The 19,920-nt window shown below is 45.5% G+C and overlaps 1 protein-coding gene across 1 annotated transcript in view; it reads left to right on the plus strand.

Annotated features, from left to right (window-relative positions):
* Positions 1-17,654, plus strand: part of Rxfp2 (relaxin family peptide receptor 2) — a 57,282-nt gene extending 39,628 nt beyond the window's left edge. The window contains exons 12-18 of the mRNA XM_050161967.1: positions 2,788-2,859; positions 2,962-3,033; positions 5,960-6,031; positions 8,463-8,692; positions 9,353-9,763; positions 12,853-13,071; positions 14,052-17,654. Coding sequence (XP_050017924.1) covers positions 2,788-2,859; positions 2,962-3,033; positions 5,960-6,031; positions 8,463-8,692; positions 9,353-9,763; positions 12,853-13,071; positions 14,052-14,311 — 1,336 coding nt within the window. The 3' untranslated portion in view covers positions 14,312-17,654. The remainder of the gene's footprint in view (positions 1-2,787; positions 2,860-2,961; positions 3,034-5,959; positions 6,032-8,462; positions 8,693-9,352; positions 9,764-12,852; positions 13,072-14,051) is intronic.
* Positions 17,655-19,920: the final 2,266 nt, after the last annotated feature.

Consider the following 19,920-nt stretch of genomic DNA (forward strand, 5'->3'; position numbering starts at 1 on the left):
TGGGTGTGTGCGCGTGTGTGCATGTGGTGTGTGCGTGTGTGTGCATGTCTGGTGTGTGTGTGTATGGTGTGTGTGTGCATTTATGTGTATGTGTGTATGGTGTGTGTGCATGTGGTGTGTGTGATATGTATGTGTATGATGTATATGTGTCTGTGGTATGTATGTAGGGGGTTTGGTGTGTGTGGTGTGTGTGGTGTGTGCATGTGTGGTGTGTATGCATGGTGATGTATGTGTGGCCTGTGTATTGTGTACATGTGGTGTGTATGTACATATGTGGAGTGTGTGTGTGTGTGTGTGTGCATGCGTGGGTGCGTGTGTGTACTCTGTCTTATCCTTCCTGAGCACTCTCTTGGTCTAGCAAACACTGTGCCACCATGGGAAGCATGGCTTACTTAGCTGTAGTCCACCCTGTAAAGCACTAAATAACAGTTTGCTGCAAATGTGGTCATTTTAGCTAGAATTCTCCATCTTAATAATAATTGCAATGGCCCCAACAGCAAGTCCTGAAGTCAGCTTCCTAGCCCTCCACTCTGTGCTGATGCTAAGTTTTCTCAGACCCTGAGCCCTGCTAGAGTCTCTGAGGAGACTGAGTGGACAATCGACCCTCACCTCCCTCTCCTAACTCCACCCTCACCTCCCTCTCCTAACTCCACCCTCCCCTCCCTTCCTAACTCCACCCTCACCTCCCTCTCCTAACTCCTTCCTCCACCCTCACCTTCCTCTCCTAACTCCATCCTCACCTCCCTCTCCTAACTCCACCCTCACCTCCCCCTCCTAACTCCTTACCTCCAGCCATTGTCACTGTGACTGTTCATCTGCTTGTTCTCCACTGCCAGCATTACCGAGGAGACTGATTTAAGGAGGGTTTCCAGCCTCCTGGACTGGGTCCCTGGAATGTGACATTTCTAGAAGCATCCTCCGTGATTCCAATGCTTCCACTGCACTCTGGGAAATAAGACCTCGACACTTGCGAATGATGCTAATATCCTGTATCTGTGGACCCTTTCGGTTGCATTTCCTCTACATCTTTCCCATAACTTTTTGTCTTCCATGCATACTGAATCATTTGTGGGTTCCTGAAGATGATATACAACCCCAACCATGGGTTTCTCGAGCTATGCTTTACTCTTACCTTAAAAGTTGCTCTTCCTTTACTAAATCTAAAATCCAGTCCTGGGGCTTTGTCTGCCACTTCCTAATTCCATAACCAAGACTGATGGCTCCACACCTTATCATTTATCTTTTCTTATTTTGTTTCTTCCTTGTCTTGTAATATCTCTGCGTTTGTCCATTTTCTGTGCCTGTAACAACATAACTGAGGCTGGGACTTTATGGAAAAAGAGGTTTACTTAGCCCACACAGTTCTAAAGGCTGGAAATCCAAGACCAGTCAGATCCATCAGTGCAGCCTCTGGTGAGCGAAGGGAGTCACGTCAGGTGAGACCGGAAGTGAAAGAGAGTCAGGAGTCAGACTTCCGGTTTTTTTTTTTTCCTTTTTTAACTTGTGCAGGAGCTACCTGGAATCCCTTAAAACTACTTCAGTATTTTCCGAGGGTGTGCACACAGAGGCCTAACCATTCCTCACTAGGTGCTTCCTTTTGAAGGATCCGCAACACTAAACCTCAACACTAAAGACCAGACCTCCTCTACATGACCTGCAGAGGAGCTGGACCACATCCGAACATAACCTTTGCTGTTTCTACAAATCAACTTTCTTAGGGAAAATCCTCTATAGTTATTTTGAGCTCCCCCATATCTATTAAAATCTCAAGAATAGTTAGGATCTTATACTTCAGGAGCTGGAGAGATGACGCGGCAGTTAAGAGTACTGACTGTGCTTCAGAAGACCCATGCTGGGTTCCTGTACCCACATGGAAGCCCACACCAATGTCACCAGTTCTGGGGTATCTGATGCCCTCTCCTGGTGACGATTAGTACTACACCAACACAGTACGCACACAGGCAAAACACCCATACACATTTTTAAAAAGATCTTTTGCTTTATACTTAATTAGGCAATTGTGCACAGGTTTCGTCTTTAACATCATCTCTTCTTAGAGATGTTTTAGACCCTCCACCAATCTGTGCCTCCAATTGCAACAGATCTCTTTGCTGCACTCTCTAGAGTGACTGCTACCCTATGACTCTTTCTAGATTGGACAATGGTTTCATATTCCATTAGAAATACTCATTTTTTTTCTTGTGCAAAACAGAACTATATAAGAATGTAATTAAACCACCAGGGGATGTAACAGAGCACTTGACCAGCATGCACAAGGTCCCAGGTTCAAACCCCAGTAATGGGGCTGGGAGCTGGGGAGCTGTATTTAAAACATATAAATTTATCCACTCGAGATTGTCTGAGCAGATACTCAGAGACTGTCACTCATTTCGATGGAATGCAAAATAAATAGAAGATGCAAGTCTCGACCTCCAAAAGATTAGAGACATATGTGGGCTAAGTGGGAATCCCAGGCACGTGGGTGGTTGATGTGAGCAGGGTGTGCTTAAGACAGGAAATTAATCAAGGATCCCAGAGCCAGAATGTACTGGCAAAGGGGTAAGAGGAGATTCCAGACAGGAACTGGATGAGCCTCATGCAACACGGTCTGTCAGTGATGGGAAAAATCCCTCCATTGACTCACGAGCATGTGTCGCAAGTTCGCGGCCTGATTGAACTGGATTCTTATCTTTTCTTGTATCAACTGGGAAATGGTAACTGCGGGGAGAGATGCCCATGCCCTTTATCCCCAGTGTGACTGTTTTTGGTTTTCACTGTCTTCAACAGGGACTTGTCTAGCAATATGATAACGGAACTACCAGCTCACATTTTCAGCGACCTGCATCTTCTCCAGAAACTGTAAGTCCCTGCCTCATCATCAGATTTAACGAGCGTATCTTAGCCTTCCAAGATAATATTAACAGCCATACTTATCCTCCCCCTCCTCTAATGATAAAAAAGGAACCTGTCGTCCAATCCTCTTCTGTATATCCACCAGAACCAGTTTGGAAGTCTCAAACAACTTCAGTCTCTGTAAGTAAAGCTCTCTGATTATGCCGGCTATCACTGTAGCGAGGCTGTCTTGCCTAGCGATGTGTTTGGTTCTAAGTGGGTGTTTCTCAGGCTGGAGCAGGAGTCCCCAGGAGTCATCCCCAGGAAATCCTGACCGTCCCTGTCCACTGTCAGTTATGAACTAACTCGTACAAAGTTGCTGCTGTGGCCACTCAATTGTGCAGCTTCTATCTGTGTTTGAAGCTGCGTAGGCATCCATCCTGAGGACTGGACTTGGAGGGAAAATCTAGTCCCATGACCTTCACAAAGAATTAAATATGTAACAATTTTGCTTTGAAAAAGATTGGCAAAAATGCATTCTCTAAGACTTCCTTCTTTTCCTCTATCCTCTCTCCCTGGGAATCTTTAGGATAAAAATTGATCTTCACTTATTTTATTTTATTATTTATTTTCATTTTATTTTATTTTTACTTCTTTTTTTTGTTTTGTTTTGTTTTGTTTTGTTTTGTTTTGAGACAGGGTTTCACTATAGTTTTAGAGCCTGTCCTGGAACTAGCTCTTGTAGACCAGGCTGGCCTCGAACTCACAGATTTCCGCCTGCCTCTGCCTCCCGAGTGCTGGGATTAAAGGTGTGTGCCACCACCGCCCGGTTTTCTTCGCTTTTTAATAAATGAAAAAATCCCACAGAGGTGAACATTCAAATAATTGATGTTGTTTGGTATTTTATAGCTTAAACTACCTTTGGTTCTGTTGGTACCAAAAATTCTGCCAAGTCCTTAAATTTTGTGATTCCTCTCCCCTAGGGGACCAACTGTTGGCTAAAGTTGATTTGTCAGACCAGAAACCATATTATATTATCTATTTCAATCTAAAACATTTTTCTTTGACTCCTAAGACTGATGTTTTGCTTTGTTTCTCTTGTTTGAGACATCGTGGCTTTGTTTGATTTTCTGAGACAGGGTCTCCCACAGCCCAGGCTAGCCTCAGGCTCACTGTGCTGCTGAGGATGACCTTAAACTTCTGACCCTACTACCTCCACATTCCACGTGCTAAGGTCTGTTCCAACACACCAAGCTCCTTCCACAGACTAATCATCAGCACCACATTTCTTTTTGTTAACTAGTTTTCTGTCGGGAACTAGCAAAAGATTTAGCGTTTTTTAGCCAATATTAGTGAGCATTGGCTGGTGGGTAGCATGGCCTTTACCCTTAGGAAGCTGTAAATAACCAAAATCTATAAATATATTATTGTGACTATTCTAAAGACTTATTATATATTTATGTTGGAGGTAGGTATGTGGACATGTGTGTCAGTGGATTTGGAGGCCAGGGGAGGACATCGGATCTCTCGACATGGAATTAGGGAGGACTGTGAGCCACTGTGTGAGGGTTGGGAAGTGGACCTGGGTCCTCTGGAAGAGCAGTCAGTGCTCTTAATCACTGAGTCATCTCTTCATCCCTAACCTGTTATTTTTAAACTCGACAACAGACTTCAGACTATAGACATGGTTCTTTTGGTGGACAATTCTATCATATTTCATTATAAATACTCAACTTCTTGTGCAAAGGCAGTCCTATGTAGGAAGACATTTAAAGTGCTGGAGAATGTAGCTCAGTGGCAGAGAACTTGACTGGCTTAAAGTTCTAGGTTCACCGAACACATTTCTAAAAGGGAGGCTATCCAGAATGATCCCTTTCCAAAAGGAGGTAGGAGCAGTTAGGTCCACATTCCTCTCTTTGTTCTCACATTTATTTACTGTCCGATTTCTGTTTCTGAAATTCACTGGTACACATATTTCACCCTGGACATCAACTCATATATTGCACTGTCTTACAACCAAGATATAATGGCTCTACATTGTAGAGGTCACACAGTCCACCTAAAATGTCTATGGTGATAGAGAAAGAGAAAGCTGGAGAATAGATGAAAGGGGGGTTCGAAAGATCTTGGGGTGTTTTCCCACAGGGGTCACTGTCGTAGCAGTATCTCTTCAAGTTATGATTCTGGTCCAGAGAGCAAGGGGACTCTTCTGTGAAAGAGCCACTGGGCCAAGGAGAACGCAACTCAAAACAATGTTGTGAAATCTTGATTCCAATCAGACGAAAGCAACAGGATAAAAGCCTGGTTTTAAACGGCAGCTTCTGAGCCCACGCTGCAAGCAGAAGGATCTCACCGCTATCCAGAGCCTTTTCCCTCTTTGCTCTGGGAGAGGTCTGTGGCTCCTCCTTCGCAGTGCCCCAAAGGATTCTGAGATCCTTAAGAAGCGCCCAGATAATTTCAAAATGTCCGGATGCCTGCTGGAGCCCTTTGAAGATGTGTTCTAGAGCCTGGAGGGACAAGAATGATGCTTCCTCTGGGGTTGAAGTAAAAGAAGATCTGGGAGCATCTGACTCTTCCCGCTGCCTCTGTGGTTCCACTCCAAAGACGTGCAGACCAGGAAAATGCGTATTCAAGTCCGGATTCACAGGGGACTCACTTGAATGGTGTTTTTTAGTTAGAAGTGTTAACTATGGAATGAACCATGGAATGAATTTCCATGGCAGTGTTGATCAAATCAAGGTATACAAATCATGTTATACTTACATCAGACACCACTGCCATTTGGTCTATGGATTGTTTGTTTGTATGTTTATCACTTCTGGTGCTGGGAGCCAGAACCTTGTGTTTGTCGGGCAAGTGTGCAACCACTGAACCACACTCTCCTGGCTCTGCCATTTCAATATATAGCACCAAAGGGTTATATTAGAACATAATTCTGCATTTAAGTAGCAGGAAAGCTCCCACTTACAGAAGATTTTTATATTAATGATAATTTTCTCAGAATGTCTACTGTGAAATTTTTATTCATATTTGAATTGGAAGCGTCAACTTTAAGATGCAACCAAAAAATGAAATAATTTCAAAGCTTAGCCCTAAAAACATTAAACCCATTGTATATATTTTCCAGAGACCTGGAAAGGATAGAGATTCCAAACATAAACCCAGGCATGTTCCAGTCCATGAAGAACCTCTCGCACATGTATGTATGCTTGAAGGGGTGGAGGGAAAAGAAGGCATGATGAATTAATTCAAATATTCTCATGCTCTGACAACTGTCTGATTACCACTGAACTGTGTTTGCATGCAACAAACGTCTTCTTTTCTATTGAGAACTTTTTAATTTTGTCACCTTTGGTCCCTGTTCAAATAGAGTTCAATATAATGATGTGCCGACATGAATGACCCTTCTCTCTGGAAACACGATGTTTATCCAATTGAGGCCCAATAAGAGGTCAGGGTACCAGAATGCCACACATTACAGCAAATGAAGTCCCTGGCTAAAGGGTACTCAGGAGGCCTGGAAACATTAATTCACTTCACATGAGTGAGCAGTCGGCTGCTCTAAGATTTGGGCTTTGTAGATTCCAGGTGTTGTTTCTCTTATTAAGTGCACTGCAAAATGGAGGTAATTCATCTTTATCGTAGTTTTGTTAAGTCCTTGAATAAATAAGACTAAAGTGCACTGTATAAGTTGTGTTCATGTATGTGTTTTTTTTTAACATGATCATTTCGTTCTCAACTGTATATATGTTCCTAATTTCAAAATTAACCATTGTCATCCACAAAAATAGGGAGAACTCGATGTAAGATCCCAAGTTGGGTGCAGCCAGTCGATGAGAGTGTTGATGTGAATTCAGGTGCTTTTTTTGGGGCGAACACTCTGGGTCTATCTGGGCAGGTGTGGTGCCTCAAAGACAGGTGTCCAGTGCGCATCTGAGAGCGTTTGTTCATTTCTCCTCCCGGGGCACCGCTAGATAAATAATTAATGAGGCTATGCTCTACTCGCTGCAGGCGGGAGGTGAGTTTCCTTAGAATAGAGAAACCCAGCCTTGTCAGAGTTTGGTGAAGCTGCTTTTCTGGGCAAAGTCGAGGCCCACAGAGGGACCAACACAAACACAAAGCGAGCTAGCTTAGCTGCATCCCTACCGAATGGCCTGCCTTCCTTCCCTTTCTTTTCCTTTCCTTGGCCTTTCGTCGTTGAGGCATCCCTCTCTCCTCACCCCGTCCCTTCCTCCTACCCCTGGGTACACTGGGAGGACCAACAGGACTCTCTCTGAAGATGATAAGCACAATGGAATCCGAAAAGAGCCAAGGGTGCCAGGAGTGTGTGCTGGGAGTCCAGGATAGGAAAAGACAATCATATCCAGATGTCTATCTCCTTTAATTGGATGCCAGCTGCTAGGAAGCCGAACTATATGCCACTTGGGCTGGAATTTTCCTTCTGTGTCTCCAACACATCCAGCACCCAACCATCTATAGTCCTTTGCTTGCTGGGTCCTTGGCATCCAACAGGCACGTAGTGATGCTGAGGACATAGTGATAAGCAAGAGGAAGAACACACCAGAGGACTTTCATTTAGCTTTGAAATTGGAGTAAATGAGCCAATAAGTAAATGTCTATTAAATTCCCTGAAGATTCATGGAACAAAATAAAGAGACAGATGAGGACTCCTCATGGGCAGTCATGTGGCACTCGAGACAACCCCAATGCATCCAAAGGAAAAGCACAGATGCCTCTTAGAAGGGGAGGAGCCTGGCTTGTGCGGGGTTAGAAGGTCACTGTGTTTGGGTAAGAGGCCAGGCAGCTAAGGGCACCCAGGCAAGCCATCTTAAGAGCACTCCACACAGTATCACGTTATCATCTAATTGCTGACATGGAATCTGAATTAGAAGATGGTTAAAGTATACTCCGCTGGGGAAAAGATTCAAGCAGTGAACTTTAAGACCCAGCTTAGCTAAGGGAGAAAATCTAAAGACACAAATCTGGGGTAAGCTGACCCATTCCGACTGTCGAGACTCCCCACGCCCAGATTACAAATGCATTGACCACAAACAAACCTTCATTTCCCGCTAGAATTTAAGTCCCTAGAAGAAACTCTGATAGGAACCCTGTGTTTAAGGTCACTGCTTCTCCTCCCAGCTCCAGACTCAATTTTCCTAGTCTCAGATCTCTACCCCCATGCCAGGACAAGGAGAAGGCTAGACAGTCAATGTTCATTGAGAACATTTTTTGGGAGTCATAGGTTCCTTACTGTGAAAGCCTGGGATGCTGGTTAGAGATCAACTCTGTGACAGTGATCTGCTTTTTACAATACCCAGTGAGAATTAAAACACCACATCCAATATGGCTGGGCTGGGCACAGTAGTGGGGCCCCATGCCCAGATCTCTATGGTCCCCCACACCCGTGACTCTCTCTAGACACAGACATATGCTTTTAAGTCTGTGTCCTTGTAGTACTAAGTCCCCCTTACAGCCACACCTAGACTAACAAATTACACAAGAACAAAAACCCTTCACAGTAATAAACAAACCAGCAAAGTGCCAGCCCCTGCTTCCCGCCTGTAGCCTGGTAGGGCTCCCTCAGTCACCGCTGTCCAATAACTGTCTCCTTTTTCTCCTTTTGACTCCAGTTACTTGAAAGCCTTTCGATACTGCTCCTATGTTCCCCATGTCCGAATCTGTATGCCCCCGACTGACGGCATTTCTTCATCTGAGGACCTCTTGGCTAACAATATCCTCAGAGTGTCTGTCTGGGTTATAGCTCTCATTACCAGCGTTGGGAATTTCCTTGTCATTGCCGTGAGATCTCTTATTAAGGCTGAGAATACGACTCATGCTATGTCCATCAAAATCCTTTGTTGTAAGTATGTTTCTTGTATAAATAGATTATCTTCTATGAGCTGATATGTATATATGTGTATGTATATATACACATACAATTTTGTGTATATATTATATTTAGGATTGTATATTCAACTAATATCCTTCAATCCAACTTAGCTTTGGCAGGCAAATCTTTTCTAGGTATAAATGCACTGCCCTTTGTGACTTTAGGTTACAGGCTCTCAGCATGAAGTGTAGCCCTGGGGATCATGTCGTAGAAATGGATTCACAGGTCAATGAGTGAGGGATGGAAAATGGAATAAGTTTGGAGATTTGTAAACTAATTTCTTCAAGTTGTATTATTATTAATTTAATGTATTATTAATTTCGATTACAAAGGCCCGTGTGCTTAAAAAGCCAGATCCCCACCCGCTCTGCCCCCCACTGTCAGGGAAAGGAGAGCTAGATATTCATGTCAGACAAGAATATTTTATTAACTATACCAGTAGTGGGCGTTCTCATTCAAGTACTAGCCCTCAAGAAGTGTTCCCTCTTCTGCCCTTTAAACCAGAAACCAGATCAGGTCCATTGGCTGGTTGGTAGTCTAGTCGGTTCATTTAATACAGGAAGCAGAATTGAGGAACATAAAAGGTCTTATGCTGAGCACTACCGCCACGGGCTGCTTGGGTTCCCGCAGGTGCCGACTGCCTCATGGGGGTGTACCTGTTCTTCGTGGGCGCCTTTGACATCAAGTACCGAGGGCAGTATCAGAAGTACGCGCTGCTGTGGATGGAGAGTGTACCCTGCCGCCTCCTGGGCTTCCTGGCCATGCTGTCCACGGAGGTGTCAGTGCTGCTGCTGACTTTCCTGACTCTGGAGAAGTTCCTGGTCATCGTCTACCCTTTCAGCAACCTGCGCCCGGGCAAGCGCCAGACTGCGGTGGCCCTCGGCAGCGCCTGGGGGCTGGGATTTCTCATAGCTGCCGTTCCCTTCACCAGCGAGGATTATTTTGGCAACTTTTATGGGAAAAATGGAGTCTGCTTCCCACTTCATTATGACCAAGCAGAAGATTTTGGAAGTAGAGGGTACTCCCTTGGGATTTTCCTAGGTAAATTTTTCTTTTCTTTTCCCAGAGAGACGCCACCCACCATTTTCCTAGAAATGACACAAGCCGTCAGATATGAGTGGGTCCATTCAGAAAGGAAGGTTCTTCACGTTCATTTTGTAGGTTTTTTTTAATTATTAAACTTTGTATTGCTGAAATGTAGGACAGAAGACAGAGATATCCTCCCAGGACCTTTGAGTGATTTTTGTTTTTAAATCACCCTTGAATTCTTTTTGCTTTTCTTTCATAGCGAGCACGGCCTGGAAAAATTCTAAGTTAATATCCAGTCCTGAAACCCTACCAAATTACTTAAATGCCTTTAAAATGCCTTTTTTGTAACAATTTAGTTATAACTTAAATAAATATTAATACAATTCTAGAAAATCGCAAACAGGTCATCTAAACACCCGCAGATACACAGCCTTTTGTAAAAACTTCTCTTGAGGCCCCGCGATACCAATTCTTCTCACTTTCCTTAATTTCCCGACTTTTTCCTTAGAAATAATGATCCCATATTTTCTACTATAAATGAATGACAGACAGACCTTAACATTAATTGTCTTTGTTATTGTGTAACACGTCTTAATTCTGCTTGGAATGAAGGTGGCTCCCAAAGCGTTTTTTAGCTAACACATTATTCTGTTCCCTCTTGCCCCTCATCTTCCTCATCAACAAGCTTTTTGTCGCTCTCTTGTAAAAACAGTTCTCTGCCCTATGTCTCCACTCACTGCTGTCACCTCCCACCGCCCTTGACATTGTAGTCTTCCTTCCTCACATCCGTCTGTCTGTCTGTCTGTCAGCCCTGTCAGAACTTGGCTACAAAAACAACCGCTTCTCTCCGATCTGAAACCATCAACACCCCAAACGACTTTCAAGATCAAGTTCAAATGGGCAGCTTAAACCCTATCCTGGGGTGACCCGAACCGCTGTGTCCCTTTCCCCAGTATCTCTTCTCCTTTTCTGAAATACAGGACTCTTTCTATACACCGCTTTGGGCGCTCTACTCACACACCATTCTTTCTTGGTATACGTGTGTTCGTAAGTTTGTCCTTTCGGGATACCGTAGACAGTTCGTGCTTCCTCCAGGCTCTCCTCTTCACAGCTACCAGCACAGGCATACCTCACAATGGATGTGCCTATGTAAGCACACACACCCACATACACTCATGTGTGTGCCTATGTAAGCACACGCACCCACGTGCATTCATTTATGTGCCTATGTAAGCACACGCACCCTCGTGCGCTCATGTGTGTGCCTCTGTAAGCACACGCACCCACATACACTCATGTATGTGCCTATGTAAGCACACGCACCCTCGTGCGCTCATGTGTGTGCCTATGTAAGCACACACAGCCATGTGCATATGCCCACTACTGTCTATTCATGAGGTCAAGGATTTATTGCGAGTCTTCTATGAGCTGTCCCAATATTAAAAGCTAGAGCTACACCGGCCCCCATTCTCGCAGATATTACAGAGCCGAAAGCAGGACACAGACCCTCAGATGCGTCCTCACAGCTCAGGCCAACAAGCATCGTGGGCGAAGCGTACAGGACATCCTAGTTGCCCCACATGGGAGGACCATGTTTCTACATCTTTGACAGAGAAATGAAGCCCCAGGGATGAGGAGGCACAGCCAAGTGAAGCCAGAGGATGGCAGGGATGGGAGCTGTGTTCTGGGAAAAGACAGTGGGGTCAGAGATCCAAAGCCAGGGGCCAGGCCCAGCTGCAGTGCTGGGAAGTCGAATCTTACAGCTAAGGCATGAGACGGCTAAAGCGGGTCCAGTTCCTGCCACGGAGCCATTTTGCTTTACACCAAGCGAAGCTTTCTGACAAGAGGCTTCAGACAAGCCGGGCTTATAAAATGCTGTTGTAGCACAAGGTAGTAAGAGTCCATGGACGACGAAACACCGTGGTTAAAAGTAACCTTGAACCTGAACCGTTTTTCCCTGCCGTTACCAGTCTTCCACACAGTCTAAATTCAGATTGAGCATGGTTTTTAGCAGCTCTGGAAACATATGCAAATTTTATGCTTATCAAAAAGAATTTGATAATCGCTGTCTTGGATGTTCCTTTTATTACAGCAAGAATAAAGTAAGCAAAGGAACAAGAAATCACTGTTATAGGGGCTATCTGTGAAACTGGCCTCCAAAGAGTGATTCATTTAGTTGTGTTTTTAACATTTTTATTTCTTTTCTAAATTGAGTTTAAAGGGCTCTGACTCGCAATGAATCAGATTACTGTGAGCAATCTAAGCAAAAGTAAACAAAATTGCATTTTTTGTCTGATGTGTTACATTTATTGAAGGGCCAAAACATAAAGAAGAGTGCTTCTGAGGCAGTTATATTTATGATTAATTCTAAAATTCTTTTATTCATATATATATATATGACAAGGAACTAAGATTGTTACCTACTTTTTGAGACAAGCACTATACAAACAGCAATACCTTAATGGGTGACGTTCCAGGAACTAAAAACGAAACTCCGTGTGTGTGTGTGTGTGTGTGTGTGTGTGTGTGTGTGTGTGTGTGGTAAGTGAGTGACAGACAGAGAACATGAAAGTGTGTTTTTCCTATAACAGTCTTGCCAAGAGCGGTGGTGCACACCTTTAATCCTCAGAAGGTAGAGACAAGCAGGTGTCTGTGAGTTCAAGGCCACCCAGGGCTGCATAGTGTGTGACCTTGTCTCAGGAGAGAGAGAGAGAGAGAGAGAGAGAGAGAGAGAGAGAGAGAGAGAGAGAGAGAGAGAGAGGAAGAAGTAGAAGAAGAAGAGGAGGAGGAGGAGGAGGAGGAGGAGAAGGAGGAGGAGAAAGGCAGTTTTGCTTTTGCTTCATGGTTTTCCAGATCTGAATTTCCAGGCCTAATTCTTCATAAAGAACTTTCGCCTTTGAAATCCCTCTGAAGGGCTAATCAAAACCCAGTTCTTGAAATTATTTCCTGTACTTGGGAAGTTCTGCTCCACACCTCGGAGCACACAGAAGAGGGTGTTTCTGGGAACCCTGGTGCCCGGGGACCATGTTAACAGCCACGTAGCTGATGTGTCTCTACTGACTTCCCACGGAGATGTAAAACCAGTGTGCTGTTTTCAACAGGTGTGAACTTGCTGGCTTTCCTCGTCATTGTGTTCGCCTACGTCACCATGTTCTGCTCTATCCAGAAAACAGCCCTTCAGACTGCGGAAGTGAGGAGCCACATCCGGAAGGAGGTGGCTGTTGCAAACCGCTTCTTCTTTATTGTGTTCTCAGATGCCATCTGCTGGATTCCCGTGTTTGTTGTTAAAATTCTGTCTCTTCTTAAAGTGGAGATACCAGGTCAGTCCCCTCCCTCATTCCCAGGTACACTGTGCCTTCTTAGGCCCTTTGACAAGGCCAGAGTCTGGGCGCGTCCCTTCCATGAGGTAAGGTCTCTGTGTCTATGGCGTCAACACAGCGTTACCATTGCTACCACAGTGTTTTATAATTAATATTCTAAGGCAGGCAGTGGGCAGTGGTGCAGTCCAGCGAGGAAGAATAAAAACACTGAGTGCAATGACTGTGTGTTACCCGTTTCTCTGGCCTCTTCAGCTGGTGTGTTCACGGGGAATGTCTGCTGGTGTTGGGGGCTGGGTAACTGGAATGAGTTATGGGGGGTGGGGAGGATTGGAGGAGAAGGTCTTTGTGATCTGTTGGAGATGGGGGGTCAAAGAGGAAAGGGAGACCACAGCAGGTTTCCTGCTGCAGAGGTGAAGCTGGGTGAGCTCAGGAACATAAGGAGAGGTGTAGATCCGCCTCCATCCAACTTATTAACTTGGGAGGAGCGGCCCTGGGTTAGCAGGTGGAGTCTGCTGGGGCTGGAGCCAGGGATGAGGCAACAAGGGGGCAGGGTTAAAAGGGGAAGATCTGTGGGGTCCGCAGGAGATGGTAGTAGCCGGGCAGGCAGGGAAGGAAGGCTTGCGACAGATGTTCTGCAGCAGGGCGGGAGGATGAGACTGGAGGATTGGGTCTAGGGAAAGACGAAGAGGGGAGAAGGCCTGCAGGCAGCCTTCCTGGTTTTCTGTCAGCGTGGGCTGTGGTTTATCAGAGGGTGCCTGCTGGAGTTGGAAGCCAAGATATCGCGATGGACCAGTGCGGGGAGGGAGGTTAGGAAGGGATGGTCTGTGGGATCCACAGAAAAAGCTGCGGGGGGGGGGGGGGGGGAGGCGCAACTGGTGTTCTGTTGCAGTGCTGGGGGTGAGACTAGGGGATTGAATCTTGGGGAACAAAGAGGGGGGAGCCACTTTCTGTTCTTTTTCACACTTCATTTTCTTCCCCAGGTACGATCACTTCCTGGATAGTAGTGTTTTTCCTTCCGGTAAACAGCGCCCTGAACCCCATCCTTTACACTCTCACCACCTCGTTTTTTAAGGACAAGTTGAAACAGTTGCTGCACAAGCACCGAAGGAAATCGATTTTCAAAGTCAAAAAGAAAAGTTTATCCACCTCCATTGTGTGGACCGATGACTCCTCACTTAGACTCGGAGTTCTGAACAGAATTGCCCTTGGGGACAGTATAACGAAGCCAGTCTCCCCTTAGTGGTTTTGGGTCACGGGACTTTGAGGATACTACCTGAAACAAGGTACAGTTTGGGGAAGATGGCATCAGAGACGGTTTCCATCTTGGCCAGCAGCCACCCTTTGAGCACCAGGGATACTGTGGAATGACTGTTGACCCTGCCTTCTGGTGACAGCACCATGGCCCATCCACCAAGCGAGAACTGCATGGAAAGCCTCTCCTCTTCACCTGGCCAGGCCTGGCATGCACAAGTGAATCCACGCAGGCTGGCATACGGTGGATCTCCAGGTAGCCAGCACTGCCTGCCCACCGGAGAGCGCCCATGTGTAGCCACTGCGTGGACTTTTTCTACATCGACTTGCACTGTCTGTGAGTGAGGACGACCACGACATCTTCTCCCAGCGCGGCATTCGTGACACGGAATGAACATCTTTTTTCCTTGCCCTTTCAGTAGCCAATGAACCATCAGCATCTTGTCAATGCTTCCGACAGCTTCCGCAGGCAGCTGGGATAGCAACTTCGCCCGTGGTTCTCCATACGAGTTTATCATGCCTTCTGTGACTGGACAAGCAGGAGGCATGCGGTGGGAGCCTAAAACCAGTCATCTCTTGACATCTATGAAGCATCTATTTAAGCTCAGAAACGCTGAGATTTTAGATGCTTTTCCTAATGTTACCCAGGGAGCAAAGGAAAATCGGGCACCCAAACAGTTATAATTTTCAAGTGCTTTAGAACAGTATTTCATTGTGGGTGAGTTCTCTCTTCCTTTTGCACAGAGACACGGAGAGTTAAAAGGAGACTCAAGGAGACTGCCCTGATCTGGGGGCTTTTGCTTAGTTGCACAAATTCCCATTGCCATACAAAAAGGTCAGAAACGTTGGATTAGTTTTTGTTGTTGTTGTTTTTGAAAGTGAAAAATGTATAGGAAGACTGGGACATTTTTATACTGAGAGTTTATATAAGGGGGAAGACTACTCCGAGTAAATTTATATTTTGCATTTGTCTGCATGCTGCGTTAAGCTTGACAAAGACTGTGGCTGGACTTGCTGATGTCTGAACGTGTTCCTCCAGACGAGTAACATCACACAGCGCTGTGTCTCACTGGATACATCTTACCTTTCTGTTCTTCCCGTTGCCAAAGCATGAAACAGTAAGCGAACTTCATCACCTCCCTTCCCTTCTGACTGAGACCTTTGGAAGAAACAAAACGCAAACATCTATCTTAACACACTGTGCTGAGGGCATCCTCCCTTGAAAGGAAGAGCCACACCCCCAAAAGTCTATGGGAGCCTCACATGATAGTCTAGAAAGACTAAATTTGTTTATGTAATTTTTTGTTTGTTTGTTTTTCGAGTTTCGAGACAGGGTTTCTCTGTACCTTTGGAGCCTGTCCTGGAACTGGCTCTTGTAGAACACGCTGGCCTCGAACTCACAGAGATCCACCTGCCTGTGCTTCCCAAGTGCTGGGATTAAAGGTGTGCACTACCACTACCCAGCCTGTTTATGTGATTTTCAGTTTGCTTACTAACAGGGTTGTTTACGCTCACCAGAGTCTCTAAAATACCTTTGTTTTGGTCACAGGCTATCTGGTTAGTTTTTGTCAACTTGACGCAAACCTAGCCTGGAACATGAACCAAACACAACTGGAAAGAAGGAATCCTAAGGGAAGAGTTGCCTCCCTCAGATTGGCCTGTGGGCATGTCTCTGTGATGTGTTCTTAATTGCTAACTGCTATAGGAGGACCAGTCCACTGTGGGAGGTGCCACCTGGGCAGACAGGTCTGGGTTGTATAAAAGTGTAGCTGAGCTAGTCTGGGGTGGGCGGATGGGTGGGAGCAAGGCAGCAAACATCGTCTGTCTGTGGCCTCTGCTTCAGTTCCTGCCTCCCGTTTCCAGCCTTGAGCTCCTGCCTTGGCCTCCCTCCGGTGATGAACTATAACCTGTGGGCCAAATCATCCGTCTCCTCTGCAAGCTGCTTTTGGTGGTGGTGTTTATCACAGCAACAGGTTTTAAACAAAATTACACAGATTTGAGCTTTGCCTACAGGCAGTGGCGGCAGGGTGCATTTCCCTTTTACACCCCTACCTCAGCTCCTTTCATGTGGGCCCCAGAGCATGGGAAAGCCACATGGCTTCAGTCTCTTAAAGAAATTGGAAGCACTCTCAAGGGTACTCCAGGGCCAGATTGACTCCATATTTGCCGATTTTTTTTTACCTCCTTCTATCTTCCTCAGTTTAGTAGGGAGCAGTGTGGAGAGGCACAGAGTGCACACACTAGTGAGCAGTGTGGACAGCTCCAGAGTGCACACACTAGTGAGCAGTGTGGAGAGGCACAGGGTGCACACACTAGTGGGCAGTGTGGAGAGCTACGGGATTCACACAGCAGACATGAGAACTGAGAGGCTTTTATCAGTTACACACAAGTGGAATCTTAGCTTCTAGCACCATCCAGGAATACATGTGAGGTGTGCAGACATATGTGTTACAGGCTTTCAGCACAGCATAAATAGACATATGACAGGCGTGACCTAAAGTGGTTTGGGTGAGAACGGCCCCCATAGCCCCAGATGCTTGGTTCCCAGTTACGATTTGGGAAGGATTGGGAACTGTGTCACTGGGGATAGCTCTCAGATTTCAAAAGCTCATGCGATTCCCAGTTAGTCCTCTTTTCTCCGCCTCCTGCTTCTGAGGAGCTCTTGGCTACTGCTCCAGCCTCATGTCTGCCTGCCCGCTTTCCTGCTGCCTGTCATGATGAGCACGGATGCTAACCCTGTGGAGCTGTGAGCCTCCAAGTTAAACTCTTGCTTTTGTAGGTTGCCTTGGTGTTTTACCACGGTAATATAAAAGTAATTAAGACAGGTCTCATCTCAGCACTTTGGAGACTGAGGCAGGGGGACCACATACTGACTAGCCTGAGCTATTTATTGGTCGTGGGAGAGGAGGAAGAAAGAAAAGAGGAATGGAGGGAGGGAGAGATGGAGGAGGAAAGAAGAGGGGAAGACAAAATATTGAAACAGTTTCTGCTCTTCTATCCTCTCACTAGTAAGAAAATTACCACTAAGCCCTCCCTTTGTATCTGTTTGCATATTTCTTACTAACATATGTTTTTTGTCAGACATCCCATTAATACAAATAGTATATTTAATACTGATAATGTTTAGTTCTTTTTCTGTTTTGTTTTGGTTTTGTTTTTCAAGACAGGGGTTTTCTGTGTAGCTTTGCAGCCTGTCCTTGAACTTGCTCTGTAGACCAGGCTGCCCTCGAAGTCATAGAGATCCTCCTGCCTCTGCCTCCCAACTGCTGGGATCAAAGGCGTGCGCCACAACCACCCAGCAATAATGTCTATTTCTGAGCCACAAAATGAGGCTATCCTTTTATATTAAATTTATTTATTTTAAATTTGAATCTGGTTTTATTTTATCTCTTCATTGAAAATGGGTTTTTTTTTTCATACAGTATATTCTGGTTATAGTTCCAGGCCCCAGCTCATCCCAGGTCCTTCCTCACCCACCCATATCCACACCTTTCTTGCTCTCTTTCATTAGAAAATAAACAGGTATCTAAAGAAGAAAGGAAAAAACTAATAAAATAATATAAAAAGCAAAGAACTGAAGAAAAACACAAGAAACACATATTGATGCAGAGACTCATACATCACACAGAAATCCCATGAAAACACAAAACTGGAAACCATAACATCTAAGCAAAAGACCTGTAGGATAAGAAAAAAAAATGCCCAGACAACAAACAAACAAATAAAACCCTCGAAAAATATCCTCAAGTTCATTTTGTATTGGCCACCTGCTGCTGGGAATAGGGCTTGGTCTTCAGAGTGACTCATATACCCAGTGACACTCTGTCGAAGAAAACTAATTTTTTTCTTTGTGACTGGTTATCCATCGGAGATAGCTTCTGGATTAGGGATGGGGCCTGTGTCCACCTCCACTCTGAGCACTGGGACCCCATCTGGCTTAGACCTATGCAGGTCCTGTGTGTGCAGCCACAGCCTCTAGGAGTTCCTGTGTGCACTGGTCCTGCTGTGTGTAGACGACCTTGTTTCCTTGGTGTCCTCCTCTGGCTCTTACACTTTTTCTGTCTCCTCTCACTGAACATGGAGATGTCGCGCTGGTACCTAGAGCCTTCACCCCCACTGCCTAGTGTTCAGGGTGCTGGAAAGTTCTCTGCACTCTACCAGAGAAGAAAGCTAAACACCAAGCCAACTACAAACCCTGTCACCTACAATGGTGACCAGCTGCAAGATGAGCTAGCACAATAGTGGCACAAAGGTTGTGGGAGTAACCAACCAAAATCGGGTTGGATTCGGGGCCCACACAATGAGATGGAACCCATCTCCAACATGGCCTGGATGGTCAAGAACCTGAGACTAAATGGACCAGGTACCAAAGGGGAGACCAAACGCTACAGTTCTGCTAACGGAACATAGCAGCTTGATGACTCCTAAAGATATTGGCTATACTCATAGATCAGTGTTGCTCAGCCATCTTTAGAGAAACTTCCTCCTGCAGAAGATGGGAATAAATGCAACCACCCACAGCTAGACAATGTGCAGAGAGTGGGAGAACTCGGAATACTTGGTCCTAAATGCGATAGCGCAGTCAATTTCCTCTCCTTGTGGTCAGGGAACCCTGTAGAAGAGTGAGCCATATGTGTTGGTTTGGGTTGGAAGAGGAGATAAAGAGAAAACAGCCTCGAAGTCAAGGCTTAGGCTACTGTGCCCACAACCCCGGTCTTCTAGGCCCAGTCTGTCCACAGAGAGCAACAAATTTGTAGGAACAGAAATAGAGGTTCAAGTGTGTGCCTTTGTCAGGTTTAGGGCACGCTGTTTGGCTTTGTTGTTTTAGTTCAATGGTTACTTACCAACATAAAGAACATTTTGAAAAACTGGAAATATTGATGGCAATTCTCGCAGTCTTTGTGTTTTCGGGAATTCTCTCATATGGCTGTCATCTGGCTGGCCAAACCTGGCCTCTGTGGGGTGAGATTGGAAATGGCTCCTTTCTCCTCATCCGGGCCTCAAGCCCTGTGACAGAGACTAGAATACCCACTGACCTCTCTTTCATCACCACAATGAGGGATTTGGGGAGAAAGACACCCAGGTTCTAAAGAAATGCTCCCTAAGTTTTATAAACAGGATAAAACCCGTCTACTCATGACATATCATTGGCAGGGTCTCCGAGATGTTTCCCCATAAAGCCCATACAGGAGGGATATATGAAAGTGAGCGGCCTGGAACTGAAGTCCTCTAAAACCTCCACAGCTCATTCCAATCCAAAGTGACACTACCTAAGACCCAGACGTGACAGAAGTTATGTCTAAGCTGGGCATGGTGGCGCACGCCTGAGGCAGGTGAATCTCTGTGAGTTCAAGGTCAGCCTGGTCTACACAGTGAGTGCCAGGAAAACCAAAAATACACAGAGAAACCCTGTCTTGGAGAAAAAGAAGTTACATCTAGACCACCAGAGTTCGGTTCCTAGAACCCCTGTGGTGGCTCATAACTATCTATAACTAAAGTTCCGAGGGATATGGTGTCCTCTTCTGACCTCTGTGGGTACCAGGCATGCACGTGGCAGAATGTATCTACATTCAGAAAAACATTCATACACATAAAATA

The sequence above is a fragment of the Alexandromys fortis genome, unplaced genomic scaffold (genome assembly GCF_014885135.2).
Source record: "Alexandromys fortis isolate MF-2015 unplaced genomic scaffold, M_Fortis_MF-2015_v1.1 scaffold_118, whole genome shotgun sequence".
In the NCBI taxonomy this organism is placed as follows: Eukaryota; Metazoa; Chordata; class Mammalia; order Rodentia; family Cricetidae; genus Alexandromys; species Alexandromys fortis.